Below are 22,077 nucleotides of genomic sequence, written 5' to 3' on the forward strand. Positions count from 1 at the left end.
GGTTATTATATTCTTGAGCATCAACCCAGGCCCAATAGCGTCTTTTAAGATCAGCCTTACTAGGGGCGATTTGCATGTCCCATTCCTCCTTAAAACCTAGGGTAACAAGCAATTTTTTAACGTTAGCCAACCAGCTGATTCTTTTGTTGACGTCTAATGCTATAATTTCTGCAAGTGCGGCTGTGTAGTTAGCTAATTCAGGGGTCCCACATAGGTGGGCCCAGAACAGCAAGGGTCGTAGTCTCGCTGGGTCTTTAAAGGAGTGTCTGCCCATATCTTTTAGCAGCGGTTTCAGTGGCGTGCTTCTGGGTACCATCACTAGTTCTCTTAGGAACTTGTGCTCAGACTTGCAAATACTTTTAGTGTTCTCGAAGCTCCACAATTCTGCTCCATAAAGGGCAGAACTGACCGCTTTAGCTGCATAGATTATAAGAGCAGGAGCCACATGTCTGCTCAACGAAAGGCGATGTTCTTTACTTAATATGCCTGTAGCACGCTTGTGATTTAGAAGCATTTTGTCAATATGGTGCCTCCATCGCATTTTATCATCTAATCTTATTCCCAAGTAATCAAACATTGGGACTTTGTCCAAACAAGTTCCTTCTAAAGTGAAGTTATTTTTGAAAGGTTTATAGGGGTTGAATGCCATAAGCTTAGTCTTGGTTGTGTTTACACTTGGGCGAAGTTGCCTTCGTGTAAGCGGATCAGGATATTCAATAATAATGAGGGCATTCCCATGTCTTCCAACAGATGCCAAAGCCGATCTCGGGGAACTAGGTCAAAGGCTGTTTTTAAATCCATGAAAGCCAAATAAAGGCTGCCCTTGCCAATCAAGACTACCTTCCAATATATTAAGAGCAATCTAAAAGCTTGGTCTACCGTCCCTGTACATGCCCTAAATCCAGCTTGGTATTGTGAGAGTATGTTTTCTTCCTCAATCCAATGCTGGATTCACTGTAATAGAACCCTGCCAACTACTTTCTGCATAGCATCTATCAAACTGATAGGGCGATAATTGGCAGGATTGTCCCTTGTGCCTTTTTTGAAGATTGGTACCACCTCTGCCCCTTTCCATGATTCTGGTACTGGGCTCCCTCTGGCAATTGAGTTAATTAAAAGCATAATATAGTTTGCCCAGTTACAAGAATCAGCAAGGAAGAGATCTCCTGGGAGGCCATCAGGTCCTGAAGCTTTTGCTGGAACTATTTTCTTTATGGCCTTCTCAACTTCTTCTAGAGTGAAAAGGTCAGTAGGGTTTGGAATAGGGTAGGAGTTGATTTGCTTATTTAACCCTCCACTCCCAGTAGTATTTGGTTCAGAATAAAGACTCTCAAAATGATTATACCAATCCTCGCCTGTAATATGATTAGGGATTATGTAAGGGTCTTCATTGCCGACCCGTCTGGCCATGTTCCAGAAAAGCTTAGTGTCTCTGGCTATGCTTGCGTCTTTTAAGTCTTGCCAGTAAGACTCGTCCCAGTCTAATTTGGCTTGGTGGATTGCAGCTTTAGAAGCCTTTAATAAGAGAGGCTAGAAAGGACAATTTTTGCTTTTGGTTGACAAAATCAGGTCCATTTTCTTTTGTCTGCAGTCCCCGTTAAACCAAGTATGACACTTTTTGGCTTTTCTGGTTACCTTGCCTTGACTAGCTACTGTAAAAAATGCTCCTATCTGATCTACCATGTCATTATACAGAGCTGGTATTTTCATTAGGCCCCCTGATTCCTCGGTGGCCTCTAATAATAAGCGGGTGTTTTTGCTTAAGGCTCGACTTATGCCTGTTGTCAATAAGTCTTGGGCAAGAACTTTTGGCCATTTGAGAGTCCTTCTAGAATTAGAGGGCACCAAGTCTTTTGTGATCATTAAGCGATCTAAGGGTTGGTTTTTAAAAAGGAGGGAGACACTAGGGATTGGTTATTGTCGTGCTTAGTGTTGTGATCACTATCAGTGGAGGGGATCACTTCCATATCCAGAATCAACTTCCAGAGCCTCACATCTAATAATATATAATCGATTCGCGAGGGGCAGTCCGTTCTATTAAATGTATTTGCTCCTGTGACATCAGAGGGGGTTCTTCCGTTCGCTGCTCTTATACCAAATTCCAATGTTAGCACATTAATCTGGATTGCAAGTTGAGACCATTTTTTGATTAGTGGTAAATTTAACAAAGGAACTCCCCACTTTGAGTCCGCTTCGTCTAGTCCCGTCAGATCCTCCGAGTCTAAGGGCTCAAAGGTGCAGTTAAAGTCTCCTGCAGTAATAATGCGTGAGTTTGGTGCACAGTTGGATAGCTCCTGTTCTAATAACTAAGCCGTATTTGACAGTTTGCCCCCAGGTGTGCCTCTAATATATACATTAAACAGCTCCACAGTTATACCACATCTATGGCCCTTGATCATGAGTCGTATAATATCCAAATTATCACAGTGATGTTCAGTGATTTGACAGCCTATGTCTAACTTAGCCCAAACAATAAGGCCTCCTGAGGGCCTCCCCCTTCCTTTGGAAACAGCAGGTTCAAAGAAACAAGCGTAACCAGGTTTGTACAATGGGGTTAAACTCCATGTTTCTTGAAACATACAAATATGGTGACCCTCGATCAAATCATTCCAATCAGGCAAGAGCGTTTTCCTATGAAGGCCTGCGATATTCCATGAGAGTATCTTGAGCTGTGATAATTGAGTTTTATTACAAGTGAGGTTTTGACGTTTTAAGTGAAGTTGGGCCGAAGGCTGACCAGGGATGTTGTTAGATGTTACCACCCCCTGAACTCTTGGGCCGTTAGACAAGTTGTTAATGCTGGAACAAAGATTTTGAGAGATTTGGGGGCCATCGAGACTAGCATTCAATCCAGTGTTACTAGAGACATTTAAGATATTTGAGGATAGAATGTGTTGAGACCCCTGAATAGGCTGAGTAGACTGCCCTAGTCAGTCCACAGCCTCAAGTAGAGACCTGCTGGGGATAGATTGCAGCTGCGCATTGTCATTGACCCTATCCATAAGGGTTGTGGCCTGTATAGAGGAAAAATCAGGAGAACTGGTCCTGTACTCCAAGGCCAGGAGGTTTTCCGCTAGATCAGCGTTAGTCAGGGTGAGCTCAATGCAGTCCGATAGTTGGTTAATGGACGTACGTCTCCTTGCTCTAACTATATCTTCCCTGATTATTGAGCGGCAACCCCTAACATGTCGCAGCCAATGAATGGACTTGTTTATCAGGGATTCAGTGTTCTCAAACTTTATACCTATTTTGGGGACATTGATCATATAATCTGTCTGGGCCTTGTGGGTAAGACAAGAGGGTTCTGCGTTTGTTCGAAGAGGTATATGGCCACCAGTGGAAGGAGCAAGTGAGGCATTAGTCGCTCTTCTACAATTTGCTACTACTTGTGAATAGGAATGAATTTGTGAGGTATTAGTAGGGGGTTGTCCAGAAAAGCCTAGGGGCGGGGTGGGTGGGGTCTTGTTAGAACGCTGTAAGAGGGGAACGGGAAACATGTGGCACAGCACTAACTAAGCGATTTCCTAGCAATGTTATATTTTGCGAATTGTGAGGAGCACAAACGGATGGTCGGTGTGGAGCACTATTAGTAACTAAGAGTTTGATGGTGGTCACCAGCTCCTCAATTGTTGTTTTCAAGGACCCAACCTCCTCCCTAAGTAACTTAACCATATTGGATAGGGATTGTGGAGATAAGGAGTCTGTTATCTTGCTAATTTTGACTCCTCTTCAGGATAACAGTGGGGTATATGGTTTGCGCTTCCTCCGGGTAATCGGGCTCCCCGGCTAGAACTGCAAAACGTTTTTTGCAGGTGATTGGGGGGACTAAGTCACACAATGTATCCTGGGCAGGAGCGACAGGCAGTTGGAATAAGGTACCAGACGTGTGGGGGACTGACTCTAGTTGTATTTGCTAAATCTCACAATCCAAAGCCTTAGATGTAGGGCGTGTGTATAACTCTGTCCTAAATCAAAGTAATACAGAACAGTACCTTGCGTGTTTTAGCATAAGCGTCCTAAGTGACCTAATAGTCAGTTGGCCAAGATGACAGGGGGCGAGCCCTGCCCTGCCTCTTCCTGTCGATAACGGGTCTGTCCTTAGGCCAAACAAGAGTCACTAGCGCCTTATAGTGCGAGGCTAGGAGTCCCCTCACAGACCAGACCAGTAGCGGGCTTCCAGCACACTTACTACCGCCAGAGGGTGGGAAAGAATGAATGCCAGAATAATGATTAACAGAACCGCTCCAGGCGGCGGGAGAACAGAGAGTTACACAGACAAATGGGGTGGCCCTGCCCGGCCTCATACTTCTCCCGCGCGCGTCCTCGCGGGGTGAGGGACTGGGCTGACCTTTAAGCGTGGTGTACTGGCGTCCTGGCCCAGGGGATCCTGGGCGTCGTAGTCCTCCGGCGGAGCCAAGCCCGGCCGGTCTTTCAATGCCGACAAGGGGGGCGGAGCCAAGCGCGGCCACAGGGACGGCAGGAATGCGGGGAGCAAGCCGGTGAGCGACGTCTTCACAAGGCGAGTGCAGGAGGAAGTCCTGCAGGAATATTTCTCACTGCCCCTGGATTGACACCGGATCGGCGCCCGGAACAAATACCAGCCAAATGTATGTTTGTGGGGTAAGTGGTGACTGGATGCAGTTTGGACTAGTAGGTCAAGGACTATTATGTTTGATATAACTAAGGGGTAATCTGGGGACCTCAGTGGCAGAAGGAGCATTGCGTTGAAATGTCTTGCGTTCGGGGCTGCCAATGGCATCAAGGATTTTACGGGACCTCAATTGATCAATTAAATTAGTTTACCACTGGTGTTCAAGGGTCCCTGTACAGTTGTCACCCCTAATTGAAAATTAAACCTACTCCTTCAGCACTTGGTTCACAACGTAGCAAAATATGAGTAGTCCAAGTTTGAAGTGGTTGGAAACACGGAGCTTAGTATCGTACATAGTAACAATCAATGAATAATTACCCAGTCAGTACTTTAATGCCCATGCAGTTAAATACTATGAAAAAAAATTACAAATATGCACCGGTGCATAACGGTATAGCAAATCAACAAGTTCTTATTGGGAATTACAGTTCTCAACCATTCTTAAAGGATGGGGACTCGCAGAATAACCAGGGCCCAAATCAACTACCCTGAATATTTGGAACAGGGGGAGCTAACTGCATCAATCTAGTCTACATGTATCTGTGAGGTATTAAGCGGCAATTGCGCCTGCAGACTACAACACCTAAAATGAACAATATGCCTAAACACTCCTATTACGCTGTACCTTGTACGGCTTCTGCAATAAGCCTAATGCAGCCTAAAACAGTGTTAAAGCATTGTTGAAAAGTGTCTCGCAACAATACTGTAGCCAGAATTAAGGTAACTTGTTACAGGAGCCACAGCTTTTCCACAACTAACGCTTGTTTACCAAGTTGCATAGCAACTCTTCATGACTCTCTACAAACAGACCAGCTGCCACCAGAACCGTAAATATTAGAACCTTGAGGACAGTTGTCCTGGTTCTCATGGTCATCAGTCATCCGCTTTCTCCCTCCTCGCACACGTCTGAGAATTACTTCCTACTGCGGACAGCCTGGGGTGCAACTCTTTGCAGCCACACCTAATGGTTGGGGCAGGTGTCCCAGACCCTGAGGGCTCCGAGGTAAGTTTGAGAAGTGCCCCACACAAGCAAATCCTGCAAAAGCCTATCATTTCCACAAGAGCTGCAGTGTTTGAGGCCATTTCAGATAGTAAAAGCTCTTTGCTCTTCCTGCACAGCTGTGATATCCCTTTCCAGTTGGTGTACTCTTGCAGCGCATTTCTACAGCAATTTTAGCTTCTTTCCTTAATGCAGAGGGAGTGTCACCAGACCCTTGCACTGGACAATGTGACCTCTGGCACACTAGAGCTAGTTTCAGGCAGTTTATAGAATTTTGTTTTCAGACCCAGACTAGTCTGACTGCAGTCTATGTGGCTTAAATGCAGCAAGAAAAGGGGGCGACACTGTGTGTTCTGTTACAGGGGAATCTGAAACAAAGACACAAACCATGTGGAGGCCTTCCCGCTCAACTACTACACAAAACATTTGGAAAGAACACCTCTTGTAAAGTATGAAAAACTATGACAAAATGGGGTGTATTATATGGTGTGGTTGTGAGACCTCACTGTGTAATACACGAAAAATCCTTCTAGAACCAGCCAGGTTTCGTTTGTTTAACATTAGCTCCACTCTGGGTAGGCGTGACTTTGAGCTTCAACAATGGAACCAGTGTAAAGCATTTAAACAGCATCAACACAACTGTAGAAGAAAAGCTCCTGATTCTCAGGAAATCTGACACCAATTTATAAAAATATCTTATATTTTTATGAATTTATGGACACCAAAAATATCCACTGGATGTTTCCCGAAATATAGATTTTACAAGGAACAATAAATCTCACTCTACTGCGAACAAGCGTTGTCAAATTCAACAAACCACACTTTGAACATTTTTCAACAAAAAGTTGCATCAGGGATGAATATGGCTACAGTAATTTGGGTAACAAACTTGGGTGGGGAGCCACTGAAGGGGGAGCAACAAGGCTCAAAAAGTTACCTTGGCAGGAAAAGCAGTCTTGAGTCCAGTTGGTGGTCCTGTTGCAAGGGATACAGGATGCAGAAGATGTTGTGTGGTCGATGGGTCTTCCTGGGGCCCATAGTCCTTGTGGGGCGACTTTGGCCACAGAGGTGGACGTCCCTTGATCCAGCAAAAGTCCACTCGCAACTGGATTACTAATCACAATGAAACCAGGGTTTTGCTTCCGTTTGCGATAACTTTCCTTCTGGTTGACCAAACTGCACTTCAGAAACTCTCCCTGGTCCAGCAGACTCTGGTGCAACTTTTGAGTGCATGTTCCCTGCCTCCCAGACTGCACTGCGAAAAGGAGCAATGATTCGGTGATCTAACCTACCAAATTGCCAAGGCAGGCTTCCTCAGCTTTTGTAGTCCTATGCTGACATCAAGTCCAGCCAACTGAATCTCGGGGTCACTACTTCAGACTGGGCTCAGGGGCGGACATCTCCACCAGTAGGACATCACAGACAGTCTCTTTTTCATTATCCCAAGGAGCAGCATGTGCAGTCCAACTTCGGTGCAGTCTCCTCTTTGCCTGTTGCAAGGTCAGGAGGGCCGTCCTTCTTTGGTCCTCTTCTTCTCCAGTACAGGTGAGATCTGACTTCTGTGGGCCAGGGGTGCGTCTCTTATACCCATAAAGTACCCTTAAGGAAGATTGCAGTCACCAGCCAATGGGCTACTTGGTTCCCTCCTGACTGATAACTTCCAGTAAAGTGTGACATCTAGCTATCGCAGAGTGCTCTATTCTGCCCACTCCCAGGATGTTGGGTCCCTTCTCCTGGTATGTTGAGCTCAGTAGCCTGTCCTAGTGGTGTGGCTACCTGTGGGCTACACGCCCATAGAAAAACCGGTTCGGCTAGTGTTTCCCACTCTGTCCTTTAAACCAACCTGTCTACCCAGATAAAAAGAGTAGCCCCTCTCGAGTGTGGTTACCATTTGTCCTTCAAAGGCGGCTTTCCCTTTTGAAGTTCACTTTTTTGGGCTAACACTCCATGTGGCTTCCTTCCGGGAGGAGGTAACCCCTCCTGTAGCGTGGCAGGCCTCTATTGTTACCTCTTGTGAAGACTTTGACACGTCTACCCAGGCGGGCAGAAGGCTGTCTTGTGATCAGCCTTGGCAAATGGCCACTGGAAAACTTGAGCACAGAGGCAATTTTCTAAAAGTTGCATGTGGCAACAAGTTACATTAATTTCAACTTGGCCATCAAGTCGGGCTTAATATAATGAGTTGTTTGATACCTTGAAGTACCAACTTTGGTAGTCTTATTCAGTAGTCACAACAGAGTTGTCAGTGTGTAACTCTGCATTGCCAATGAGGCTACCAGTCTCATAGTAACAATGAGAATTGTGAGTTTTTAATATGGGAACGTAAATCACATGTTCTACTTTTTAACATGCTGCACCCTGCCTAAGGACTCGATAGGCCTGCTGTAGGGGTAACATACATATATTAAAAGGAAGTTTGGGCTTTGTAATGACTTTTAATGGCAAGTCGAGTTAGCAGTTTTAACTGCTCTACCAGTCTGCTGTGCCAGTCTGGGAAACATGCTTTACTATGTCATACTCGTGGTAGCACGGCTAGTGCTGCAGTCCATGAGTGATGCTTTCATTTACTGGCCCTAGGTACTCCTGGTACCATATAATAGGGAATTACAAGTAAGTTAAGCTATGCTAATTGGGTACAAGTCAGCCAACCATGTAAATTTTTAAGGGTCAGAGCACATACACTGATTAGCAAGGTTCAGGGCATGTTAGAGCCATTACAATAGTGCCCAGTATTCAAAAGGGGGACAGGAATGTGGGGTGAAACCTGTAAAACTCCTATTTCCTCACAAGAAGGAAGGGAGAGGAGACTTTCTCTGTACTTCAAAGGGGCATCTTGTTCCCTCCCTCTTTTCCTTCACAACACCCTGTCCATTCCATAGGTCCTTAGTCCATTCCATAGGTCCTTAGTCCATTCCCTATGGTCTACATTTCTGTCTGGCAAACTCTTTTTATCCTTTGGATGAAAGTCATAGTTGTGACAGAGAAAACATCTGCCAAACTCTAAATCCTGAAAGGTAACTGGGCCTACAAGGGATTTTATTTATGATGTTCAGTGAAGCTAATTATACAAAACTACTATGTGGTTAAGTCCCGAATGGTAACTAACCCTTGAAAAATCAGAAACGTTAATTTGCTCATTTATATCTTACTTAATATATCATAAACAATTTAAAACACGGGTGTAGGTTTCTAAATTATTATTATTCATTTAATGAAAGTAAACAAAAAGGGGGGTACAAATTGTGATAACAAACACAATGACCGAGGCGAACAAACCATATCCAGAAATTTTAGCCTTCAAAGTTTTGCATAAATAAAATCCCTTGTAGGCCCAGTTACCTTATATCGTTTGCAATTCCCAAGCATCCAAAGGTATATTGGGTTTCCCACTGTTTGTTTCGTTGTAAACTCTAAATCAGGCCTATAAACTTTCAGCTTCAGTGAGGTAGACAACTATTAGATAATTAGCTATTTAACTGTCTACCTGATAAATAGTGAAGTTTCTTTACTATTTCCATGCCTGCTAGCCTGATAGTACGCAATCTCTGCCATTTAGCCAGTAGCTTACTTAATAACAGACAACCACAAATTACCTGGCTGCCAGCTAAACATACGCCACCTTTGTTTGTTTATGAATTTGCGAAATGCGGTTTGTAAGTGCTCCTAGTTTAGGTAGGGAGGTAAAATGTTTTTATCCAAGATGACGCGTATAAGGTAGGAAGCTGGTAGTAGGAGCCATGAAAAGGCTTGCTGAAGAGAAGGGTCCCTTATCTTAAATCCTGCTTGTTTAGAATATGATATGTGATAAAGTGAGTTTTTCATGTAAAAATGTAAGCAAAAATGTTCCTCAACCCATACAATGCAGCATTTCTACTCTAGTATATCCTGCATCTTTTTAGTCTGTTCTCCCCCACCCTCTACCCCCTTGCGCCCAAAATGTAAAATTGTCAGTTGTAGTACAAATATTCCCACAGTACTGTACCACTGGTTTAGAGATGGGCATGTTTGTTTTTCAACTAAAGTGAAGCATAGCTAAACATCCATGCCTGAATTTAAAGTGGACTCTGAGTGTTTATCATTGGGGCACTGCCGCCAACCCCCTGTGCCAAAATATTACCCCCTTTCTAACCTTTGCCACTGTCTTCTTGTTGATTTGTTGCTAGTTTGTGATTCAGCATACTCTAGCTTTGTTTGAGCCTTCGGAAATCTTAATCTTAACTGTTTTGTAATGTGTGTAGAATTTACTAAGTTGAATTTTATTTTTCTATATTTGTGCAGCTTCGTTCGGTGATGAAGAGGATAATTTGTGCATACTTAAACATGCTGGTGAATTCTAAAAATGATTTGGCATTGGCTTTGATTCTCAATGTTCCTGACAGAGGCCTTGGACGAGACGCTTTCAGGGATCTAAGACATGCTGCACGGAGCAAGCAGCTGTCCCTCTTTCTGGTATTTTGTTTGTCTGTTTTTGGAGGAGATGCAGAGCGAATGCAACAGCTGACTGTTAAGCAGGGGAATAGAGGGTGGGAAGGGACTTATCTAGGAATAATTGGTAGTGCCATATAGCTCCAATTGCTCTAGGTTCCACCTGTGGGGCTGCTGGACGTGCAAAGATTGCTTGATTTTTAGAGCAATAATTAATGATATGTTGTGTGTATTTTATATTTATCGTGAATAATTAACCAAACACTTCTCTTAAAGGTAGTTCTGCTGCTGGTTACGTTGTTGTGAGAATGTGCATTATTAGTTGGGGTCGTTGCGAGACCTCGCTAAGTAATGTTGCTATTCTGTATCCGGTCTAGTTAGGTTACTTTAATTTAAACCCTTGTCCTGTCCTGGGTAGCTGTGGCACACAGCAGTCGGGCTTAACGTAAAGGCAACAAGGGTAAAGCGTTTATGAGTACCAAATTATTTGAAAACAAATTTGAAATCCCGCTGAAGTTTAAAAAACAAAATAAATTCCACTGAGCAAATAGACACCAAAATTCAGATGGGGGGAAATTGAAATGGGATTTTTATTTGGAATTTTAGTGTTTTCTAGCACCTCAAAGTGCCAACTGCAGATATCTAGTTGTTCTACAGCGGGTGAAAGTCAAAAGTCAAGGCTGACTGCTATGGAGCGCGGGTCTGATACAGGGACCAGGTGTGAAGTTTACCTTTTGGCTTACTCTCTTTTTTTTTTGTAGGACGTTTCTCATCTGCTGGTTGGGATACTGGCTGAATCTGACAGAGAGCTCGATGATGGCATGGTGCTTCTTGCTGATTGTCCCAGTGAAATCCTCCATGTTGGCACATATAACGGCTGCTGTGGTTCGGCTGCAGTCCCATGGTAGCTTCTGGTTCTTTTAGGAAAACGTTCACAAAAGGTTTCCAAGTGTCCACTTTTGAAATCTTTAGCCGGGGAGAGGCTAAACTTTAACAACTACTAAGGGGATCAGGGCCTTTTAGGCACAGCTCTTTGAGTTAGGGCTCAAAAGTTTATGAGCCACCAGCAGGGTCCAGGGCAAATCCAGTTGGAACTTCTCGGCTCTCTTTGTTGCAGGCTTCTTGCAGCTGTTTGTGTTCCTGGAGCTTAACAGGAGGCTAGCCAACTAGCCACTGGAGTCAACACTTATCTATTGGGTTCAGGTGGGAGCATGTCCAGCCCTTGGGGTTTCTCACCATAGTCAAAACAGCAGGCTGAGCCCTTCTTCTCAGTTTCAGTCCTTTGGTTCAGCAGCAGTACTCCTTCTGTTTTCCACAGGCCCAGCAGTGTTCTGAGTATGATGTGCATGACACGAACTTGTGGGTTGGGGAGAATCCCTGACCAATAGAAATCCAATTCCCATGGCAATCCTACCCACTCTTAAATCATCTGGGGGTTTAGCACTAAACAGTACCACAGTGGATCCCTCTGCTGAATCCAAGATATCAGAATCTTGCTTCTCTGGGTTAGAGTTGTAGGCAGACCCTTGAGGTGTGCCCAGGAAAATGAGGAACTCTCCCCATCAAAACCAGTTCTGGGACGGTTCTCCCCAGTGAAAGCCCCCTAGCTTTCTGGGGCTTGGTGCCACTCTGGCTACTTTGAAAATAGCTGGGGCAGGCCTAAATGTAAGTTATATTTACCTGTGACGGGGGCTGCCACTCTGAAACTTGTACAGTTGGTGGCCATATCCCCTTGCCCTACAAGGTCATCATGTCAGGAGGAGGTCAAACTTCCTTCCAGCCAAGGCCTTTTTGCTCTGGTACCTGATAGCAATTCACTTCTCCCAGCAGGCTGCCTGGTGTCAGTTGGAGATTATCTCAGAAAGGGGCTATAAAAGGCTTTAGATGGGAAAATGGCAACTTTCTAAAAGTAACATTTTCAAAATGGTAATTTACCAACCGATTGGATTGTAAATTCCAATTAATCAGTCCTTGAATCATTGGTCTAGCTATTCCAAAACCGAAACAATACATTATAAGATGTTCTAATGCAAACTAGTTCTGAGAGACAGCATTGCCACAGTAAAACATGACTTTGGAGATTTTACGCTGCCAGGACATGCAACACTTGAGTACACATGTCCTGCTGTTTGAATACCATCCACCCTGCCCTATGGGTGCTTAGGGCTCACCTGTGAGGTGATTTATATGTATTAAATAGGGTGGTTGAAGCTTGGCAAAGGGGTTATTTTGCCAAGTTGAATTTGCAGTTTTAAAGCTGCCATGCAAGGCTGCCGTGGCAGGCCTAGAGTTATGTTTTCAATTTGTCACTGTAGTGGTGGCCCAATCTGTTCTGCGCTCCACTAGTGATATTTAACTTGCAGTCCATGGGTGTACAGAGTGAGTTAAATTTGCCAAAACTATATCAGCCAAGTGCACATTATTTTAGGGGTCGAAACACATGCACTTGACGTCAGCGCCCAGTGTTTAGAGTCCGTAAACCTGCACTAAATCTAGCAAAAAGCAGGTGTGATTCTGCAAAAAGGACAGTTAATCGCAGTTGTTTTAAGCAAAGGTTTTTTTAACATTGTACTTATGAAAGAGAAGCCATAGCAGTTAGATCATACCAGTTCAAATTAGGACCCTTTATGGTGTCTTGATTTGGGTCATGAGTACTGTATTAAATCACATCTATGGGAAGGTGCTTAGTCTAGAAGTGCATGTCCGTCATGTTTGCCCCTTCCCCTTATTGTACCCCAATGCCTTTCAAGTTGGGAAATGGCATTTAAAATAGGTTAAACATGGCATTATTTCTGCCTGTAGTCAGTGTCTACATACATGTCTTGTATTTTAGTAGGATCAAGGGGAGTATTCTGGGCTTTCACTGGAAGATAACTGTCCTAGAACTGGTTATGTAGGGTACAGTTCCTTAACAATTGACTGCATGTCCTGAAGATGGTCTGGCGGATGATATTGCCACAACAGACCGAAACGTCGACTGTCACATCTATTTCCCTAGCATTTGATGCCTTTGAGGAATTGTTCTCTATTGCCTTAGACTCATTTCCTTCCTTACATTTCTTTGGAATAGATGTTTACACCTATGATTTGAAGGCTCTTTAATGTACCCTCCATCATGGTGTTTTATTGTACCCTCTGCATTTTTGTTCACATTAAAATTGTGTATCTATGAAAAAGATATACCCGTGTCTTTAGAAAGTTGGCATTTTCCTGCCTTAGCCATTTAGTGCCTGTGGTCTGTACCTGGTTCACATGACTGAGTGGAGCTGACAGTTGAGTTTTGTGCTTTCCTCTTAGGCAGCCACACTCAATATGGAGCTTACTTGTGCCTAGATGGACCATCACTGGCAGGATGGGAGGGAGGAGCTGAGCTCCACACACAGGGCTGCATACCCCTTGTAGTTAGTTTGGATCCAGGACTGGGAGGGCGGGATGCTTGGTGTCTTCAAAGGGAAACTTCTAGAAGCTTCTCCTCACTGCAAAGGCACAAACCTCTAGAATATTCTCCCCACTTCAAAGGCACAACTGGGTGTAAATACTGGACCTCAGACACAAATCTTTTGTACCTTCTGGACCTATGGATTCTCACCCAGGAAGGACGACTGCTGTGCTGCTACAAGGACTGCCACTATGTTGGACTGCTGTCCTGCTATGTGGCGGCTGCCCTCTTGCCTGGGAAAGGAAAACTGGACCTGCAACTTCATCTTGAACCCAGGATCTCAGAATGACTCCAAGGGCTAGTCTGCTGGCCTCCTGATCTGAGCCTTTGGGACATAAAAGGCTCTGTAACCTCTTACGCCAGCCCCTGGACCTAGCTGCAGCAGGTTTTAGACCCCCAAGTGGTGCCTATCCAGGTCTGGACCATTGGTGTGGCTCACGGTCACTGAAATCCAGCTTTTGGGCTTTTCTGCCTGCAAACGGCCCAGTTCGCTCGCAGACCTCATCGCTCACATCACAAATCAAGGCAAAGCTCTGCCAGCCTGACTCGTCGCACTGCAGCATCGACTGCTTACAGGGATCGCCACTGCAAAGTCCGCACAGGACGCCGACCGCCCCCTCTCGTTTCGCCAACAGCCTCTTGTGATGATCACCCTGCCATCTGCAGCGCAAATGGGACACTTTGCTTGAACTTGCGAAGGTAAAGCTTCAGCTGAACTAACCTGGGACTGTATCCGTCCTGCGCTACATCGCTGTCGGTCTGAACTTTCAATTTTGACCCATTCCATTGCAACCAGAAAGCTGCGTTTGGCACTTTGTGCTTATAGGTGCTATTTTACACTTTTTTCTTTAAAAAATCATAACTCCGGTCTACTGGTTTGAATTCTTGTTGTTTTGGTTTTCTTTTATTTATTACATTCAGCTCTATGTTTCTAACTTGGTGTGGGATCCTTTTTATGTGGTGTTTTCACTGTATTAATGTTTTAAGGGTTGCACAAATACTTTACACATTGTCTCTAAGTGAAGCGTGACTTCTCCCAGCCACGCTGCCAGGGATTGAGCACAAGCTAATTTGGGGTTTGCTTGTGCCTTAACCTGACAATGATTGTGGTTGCTCCTTGACTATGGCTCACACCCCAGTCAACCAGTAACCCAATTTCCTACAAGTATTCACCAGAGGCCATTACCAAAAATAAGTAACTTGTTCTGTTGGTGAGAAGCTAGAAGGTAATTGAGCCTTGTAAGATGCTGAAGTGAGGGCTATGTGGGCAGAGGTGAAAGGGGGCATAGTTACCAAGCTTTATTTGCCTTTAAGGTAGCAAGATATCCACTTTCCTATTTCCAGTGTGTGCTGATTAAATAGCAACATCTGACGGTTGACAGAATTGAAATCTGCTGATAGGCTAGAAGTAGCAGTGTAGCCATGCCATTTTTTCCACCACTAAACTTAGTCAACTAAGATATTCGTAATGCTGACTCTGTATCCCTGCCAGGACATAATCTAGATTGTTGACTTAAAAGTAAATTATACACTTTGTCAATGTTAGCTATCTAAGGACTGCTCTTTAAATTGGTTTACTGAGGAATGGGCTGTTGTCCATTGACCTTTAGTTGGTAGGATTGGACGGGTTGAGATTCTGTTTCTAGAGGATTGGTCGATGCCTTGGTGGGAATGATCACGGATTTAGGGAACTGTTCAAGGTATTTCTTGCGATGGGTTCAGCAAATATATTCAGAAGGATGGTTTTGGGGATTTTTGCAGGAGACTGGTTGGCGAACCGATGGGGTTGCTTGTTTTGAATAGCTCAATTAATGCTGTTGAAAACCTTTTTATGGGTAGTGGATTATTTAAACTATTTGATGACAGTGAGCCTGTGATTTTGGAAGTAGCATTTCAGGTAGCTTTATTCGGGAGTTTTTCCATAGTTTTTTTTTCTATTTTGGCAATAGGCTCTCTCAAGATTGTGTCACAGAATGCTGCAGATTATGGCATCACTGAAGTGGACCATTCCAGGTTGCTGAATTATGGCAGATTCCTGTATAGTTAATTCTGAAGGGCATTCTGTGTTCATTATACATGTAGAGTAGTGAAGCCACTTGGCAATTCTGATAGCTTATTTGCCCTGTTGTGGCGTCTTAGGCTAACTTTATCATTCTTGTTGTCCAGCTTTCTCTATTGGTGCTTGTTAGAGTCGGGGATCTCTGGTTGGCGCAAGGTTGCCCTTGTGTCAAGCAGGAACCCTCTCCTCCACGTCAGGGCGCAGGATAACCCCTCGCGAATGACCCTTGCTCACCCTCTAGGTGCGTGGCGTGAGCAGCCAAGGCGATTCCTCAGGCGTTGTTGGTTAAGCACTTACAATCATACACACAGTAAATACATTAATCCCCCCAGAAACGGACACCAGGCTTGGATATATATAAAAATACGATTCTTTATGTAAAAAATAAGGTATATATATCTCAGCAGACTTATCACAAGACCAATAACGTTTTCGCTAGGCCACCAGGTTATACAGCAGGCAAATGTTCTTGGTTCGTAGTTTCAAATGGATAGTTCGTAGTCTCTTTACTTGTAGTTCCAGTACTCACAGAGATCGGTTCCTGCGAACGGGGAAATAAGGCGTTGCGGGCCCCGAGCCCGATACTGGACTTCTTTCGTGATTAGGAGAGTCGGCACAGGTCGGTGCGACTCAACTTCGGGAAGTGTTCTTGGGTCCTCAATCAGCAGGTGTGGGCAAGTAGGCAGGCGCGGCCCGCGACCCTTTGGCACGGCGGTGCAGGAGGGTCTCCACAGCGGGGGCGGCGCGGCCTGAGATGTCCGGGGATAGCGAAGCGGGGTCACAGGGCACAGTCAGTGCAGCTGAATGACCCGGCGTAGATCACAGTCGTCGGACGGCTTCCGGCAGGAGGGGTGATAGCGCGTTCAGCGCACTCCAATGGCAGGCGGTGACAGGGATGCAGGCGGCCTGGCCCGGGAACAGAGAGCGGCTCCGGACGGAGCGGGGCTCTCACGGGTTGGAGGCGGGCGAGTTTCTGAGTGTCACGGCCCTAGGAGGGGCGATGAGGGGCGCAGTCTCTTTTCCAGCGGGATGCACACACGGCTCGAATTGGAGGACGAGCAAGAAGCACAGAGAACCCACTGTTCCTGGGGTTCAGTTCAGGGGGCAAGCTCAGATCAAGCCCTTGGAGAATGTTCAAGCACAAAGTAGCAAAGTCTTTTCAGTAAGTCTCTTCCTCTCCTTTCTCAGCAAGGCAAGCAGCAGGCCAGCTCCTCCGGCGTCTTCTTCTCCTTCTAGTCGGGCAGAGGTTCTTTGTGGTAAACAGGATTCTCATTTCTTAGGAGCCAGGCTCCTACTTTTATACCATGATTCTTTTGTTCTTTAGCGCCAGGGGGCCTGGGCCTGGCTCAGTCCAGTTCTGGAGCACTTTGTTATGGTGACTCTGCTCTTTCCTTTCAGCAGCAGGGCAGAGACATCAGCCGCTCCACAGGGGGCGGCGCCGGCTTTGTGGTGGCAGAGCACAGGTCTATTCAAGAGTCAAGGTGTACTCCTCCCACCCACCACCTGGCAGCCAACCTGTCTCGGGGGATTCCCCAACCCTGCTCCTTACTGTTGCTAGGCAGAACACACACACACAGCAGAGGCGGACTGAGATGGTCAGGTCAGTAAATACTAACTTTCTAAAAGTAGTATTTACAAACCCAGGATATTAAAATAAACTTGACTACAAGAAGTATTTTATTATTCTGAGTTCAGGCATACTAAACTTGACATTCTACCATGCTCTCTGAGTCCACTGGGGTCACAGCGTGTAGTGACTCCAGCAGCCCATTCTGGCCTATGGAGAGCAGGTAGCCTTCAATAGTGAAAAACGAAAATGGCTGTAATTCACTATTAGGACATGCCACACACTCAGGGCTTGTCCTACCTTACACCTACAATGCACCCTGCCCGTGGGCCTACCATAGGTGTGACTAACATGAGGCAAAGGGAAGGTTTGGAGGCTGGCAAGTGTGTGCACTTGCCCAGCCAGCATGACAGTACCTGACTGCACGCAGGTTCTGCAGTGGCAGACCCTAGACACATTTTACTAGGCTGCTTCTGTGGGTGGCACAACGAGTGCTGCAGGCCCACCAGCAGCATTCGCATTTACAAGCCCTGGCACTCCTGGTGCACTTTACTAGGGGCTGATAGTAAACCGAATAAGCCAAACATGGACACCAATCAATGTATACATTTTACCATAGGGAGAGCATATGCACCTTAGCACTGATCAGCGGTGGTAAGGTGCCCAGAGTCATAAAACAGCCAACAGGTCAGAAAAAATACAGGAGGAAGGCAAAAAGTTTAGGGATGACCCTGCAAAAAGGGCCAAGTCCAACAGTGCTGTAATGTCCAGCGCTCTTATTTCATTTTCTTTCCCTTTATTATTACTTAATGAGATATTTAAAAGTAGGTCTGGGCAGATGCCTTTTAGTATTGAAGATAGTCAAAATTATCACTGAGCCAATCATGGAAGGTGCTCACCTCTAGTGGCTAGTTGTCATTTGAGGTCTAGATGGGGTGGCAATCCAGTGTTCAGGTCTAGTTTTTGTCTTCCATTGTTTGTTGTTGCTTTCGTGAGTTTCCTTCATCGCTGTTTTTCTGGCTTGGAGGCGGATTTGAAAGGAGATATGGTGATCACTCCAGATTACTGAAGAGTGTATTACTAGCGTTGTGTGTCCGGGTGCAGTTTGTTGATTTGAATTCGTCCATTTATGATTTACTGGAAGTTGAGAGCCACTAGGTTTGATGCAACTGATTTGGTTTGTGTTGGATTCAGATAATAGGGCTGTTGGAAAGTGGGTTATTACTAGTGGTAATATAGATCTACCACTGACAATAAGGCCATTAACGCACTATAGGGCTCAGTACAGTTTTTGGAAAATCATTCCCATGCTCAACCCTTAGTAGCTTGGCTGCGAGCAGGCAGACTTAACTTCAAAGACCGGCATGTAAAGCATTTAAAAACACCAATTCAGTAAATATTTGTATCTTCAAAATGACACCAAAACGAAACAAATCCAATGTATGAAACCAGAAATATGACATTTTTAAAGAGTTAGCACTATATAGCACATAGAAACCTATTGGGACATCTGGTCGTGCTAGACATGGACAAAGTCGAAGTTTCAGGCCGACCGCAATCGAGCCCTTTCGCGGCTACCCTTCATGGTAGGTCCCGGTCAAAGTTTTTACCTTCGGACTTAGTAACTTTTCTGGAGCTTTTCTTCCCGGGGTCCCTCGAAGCTCTCAGCCAGGCTGAACTCGGTGAGGGCTTGCCGGCTTGCATTGCGACGAGCTCCAGGTCAAACTTGTGGAAGTCCGACCTTCAGAGCTTTCCAGCTGGACGAACCAGTGATCCAGGCCGGCTCGCGGTTGAAGGTGGGCGGCTTGGCTCTTGGTCTCGGCCACCTTTTCTATGTTCGAACGTTCTTTGACTGAGCTTTTTCTTGTGTGGTCCCTTGCTGCTCTTCACAAGGCTGGATTTAGAGAGGGTTCGCCAGCTTGGGTTTTAGCTTACTCCCAGTCAAACTATGGAAGTTGGACCTCCGGAGCTTTTCAGCGGGACGAACCTGGACGGCAGACAGCTCGCGGTTGAGGGTCGCTGGCTTGGCTGGCCTGGTTGAGTCGGTCCACTTCTGGAGCTTTTTTCAAAAGTTTCGCCAAACTTCTGGAACTTCTTCCTAAAGTTCCTTTTGAGGGTCCCAAAGTGTCCAAAACTTACTCCAAGGGTCTGGAAGCTCCAAGCTGGTCCTTGAAAGTTTGGGACTTCAATTTCCATAATCCACTTGGACAAAACCCTTACAAATCCACTGGTAGTGTTCCAAGCGGAGGGTCTTGGTGGTGATGTTCCAGGCGAGCTCTGTTAACCTGAAGCATGCAGGGAGTCCACTCTTTAGTCTGTAGTTTCAGATTGTGTAGCAGGCACAGTCAGTCAGTGCAGGACCTGGTTGATGCAAATCAAACTTACAGCATGGACCCTTCTTCTTCCTTAAGTTTCAAGCAGCAGATCTCAGAGGCTCTGCCCCTCTTGTATACTTATTCCAAGTTCTCTGGGTCAAGCAGGAGGGTACTCCTGTTCAATGAGGTGCAGGGCAATCCCCCCGGTATGAATCCATCCTCCAAAGTGTGGCACTATTTTCTCCCAGAGAGCACCATTTCTCCAAAATTCATCATGGCTGAATTTACAGCGGAGAGAGAAGAGCTGGCTAAACACACCTCTAGGATGGGTAATCTCCATAGATTCTTCCGCCTTTCATCTGCGCATTCCTTCCTTAATCCCACCACCTGGCTGAGTTCAAAGAGTGGAGGGGTAAATTAAACTGGCCTCTCCTGCCTGTCTGCTCCTTCCATTGAAGAATATTGCTTATGACCCCTCCCTCTTCTCTGGCATTTCTATGTAGCAGAACCCTGCCCTCCCAGAAGCGCTTTCTAATCCCAGCGGCTATTTATCACCTCATCAAAGGAGCCTGGCTAATCCACTTAATTCTGACCAATCAGGCTGAAGTTTGGCTTGCAGACAGTCTTGTAACGTCTTGTCTGTACACTTTAGGAGAAATTCAACAATACCGTATTGTTGGATTTATCAATACCAGTCTAGTAAGTCCTTGAATTTATTTGTTATTAACTTCTTGCCATGTTAACCTATGTGGCTGGGGATTTGCAATGTGAAAAATGACTTTTATAAGGACCCTACCTATATCTATAGGACCCCACACCCCTGGGACACCGAAGGGAGACTATACGGGTTCTGAATATGAAAAATATATATTGCAGGTCCTCCTTCCACAGTACTCCTAGCACAAATGTCGATTTTGGAGAAGTACTTTACCACAATGTTGGGAGTGAAAATTACAATTTCCCTTAACCCAGGGCATCTACAACTCATTTTTATAAGAGTCCTCCTTGTAAATACCTGACCCCCCCCCCCCCCCCCCCCCCCATCATCCCATGGACACATAGGGGAGACCCTGAGTGTACCCAATATGCCAAAACATAGTAGTTTATCAATTGTTGAGTGCCCCAAACACCAATGGCCAGTGTGGGCACAATTTGTATTTTAAAAGCCGTCCTACAGCACAGGGCTGCTTTTAAACTGACATTGGGCTTCAGCAGTGCACACATGCAAGTGGAGAAAGGGCTTCTGGCTTCTTACCTGCTATGCCCTATTATATACCAGGGACTTAAAGCTAGTTTCAACCCCCCTGCCCTATTATGTACTAGGGTTGTATAAGGGAGGCCATGCCAATCATAGGGGTACCCTAACCCATAGTGTACTCTAGTGTATGTAGGTGTTTTCACTGTATTCTAAGTGTCTCATCATAGCACTGGGCCTTGTTAGGCAGAGCCCAGTACCAGTCAGCAACAAAAGTTGGGGGTGCCCAGGGCATAGGATGACTTTGCAAAAGAGGCGAATGTTCAGATACTGGAGGATACATATGTTGGCTTCTGGAAATCGCATGCTTCAGTATTACACCAAGTATCTTCCACACCAGCAGATTGTGTCTTTTGCAGTGTCACTTTCATCTCTGCTCTTTGTATATATTATCTGGCACTTAACACCACAATGTGGACTGCTCCAAGATCTCTGTTTATCTTTAAGAAGCAAAGATCATAGTGCCTGGCAGGTGTAGAATTTTCCAGGTTGTTACGTGTGGTGTGTACCCACTGATGTAATTTGTAAAGTAGCCACCTTGGGTCACCTCATGATAACTGCTACAGTTATGTCCTGGATTCCTTCTGGCTGGTAGACACACACTTTGAAAAGGTCATGTTGCAGGATGTGTCAAAGAATGAATATCTTTATTCGATTTATTATACAATAATCAGAAAAGATCAGATTACATCTTAAAAACAGCATAGTTAAAAAATACAGATGAATCAGATAGGGATTAAGATATAAAGAATAATATAAAAGCTTTCATAAAAGCAGCAGAACTAAAAAACTGAAATCTGAATCAACTAACTCATCACTGTTCTATAGCTCGGTCAATCATCTTTATACCTATTCATGTAATCTTTAAGAATTCGAAGTGGTATTTAAAAACAGAATTTTTTTTAAGAGAGACTCCACAGCAAATGAAACTGCAGGCTCAAACAGCAATTGAAGATAATGAAAGGTTGGTCTGTGCTTACAAAAACCCCTAGATCTAAAAATAGGTGACAAATATCTGCGCTGAAGAAAATCCTAAAACTTGGAGAATAAAATAAGATGCACCATGGTTTGTAGTGAACTACCATCAAAGGGACAATTCAATATTGAGCTGGAATCATATTGTTGAGGAGGAAAACCAAGTCTAGAGCGAATTGCACCCAAGCGAAACTTTGTGAGCAAAGATCTCTCCCAAGAATTTCTCTCAATGGAGAGAAGGGGCTGGGGCTGAGGGCCGACATTAGTTTGGAGAGCCAATTAAGCTCACAAGGATGGCTTGTGTACGGCAGCATTCTCGCTGGCTTTCATAGCCTGTTGAATACTGCTCTTTCACCTTAAGACCATCACCTTTAACAAACGTCTGGGGGTA

The 22,077-nt window shown here is 45.1% G+C and overlaps 1 protein-coding gene across 3 annotated transcripts in view; it reads left to right on the forward strand.

The window, feature by feature from the left end:
* Positions 1-22,077, forward strand: part of PARPBP (PARP1 binding protein) — a 226,949-nt gene that overhangs the window by 63,209 nt on the left and 141,663 nt on the right. For all 3 annotated transcript variants that reach the window (XM_085653228.1, XM_085653230.1, XM_085653229.1), the window contains exon 5: positions 9,930-10,100. In XM_085653228.1, the coding sequence (XP_085509354.1) occupies positions 9,930-10,100 (171 nt within the window). The remainder of the gene's footprint in view (positions 1-9,929; positions 10,101-22,077) is intronic.

Source organism: Triturus cristatus, chromosome 4_1 (assembly GCF_964204655.1).
Source record: "Triturus cristatus chromosome 4_1, aTriCri1.1, whole genome shotgun sequence".
Lineage (NCBI taxonomy): Eukaryota > Metazoa > Chordata > Amphibia > Caudata > Salamandridae > Triturus > Triturus cristatus.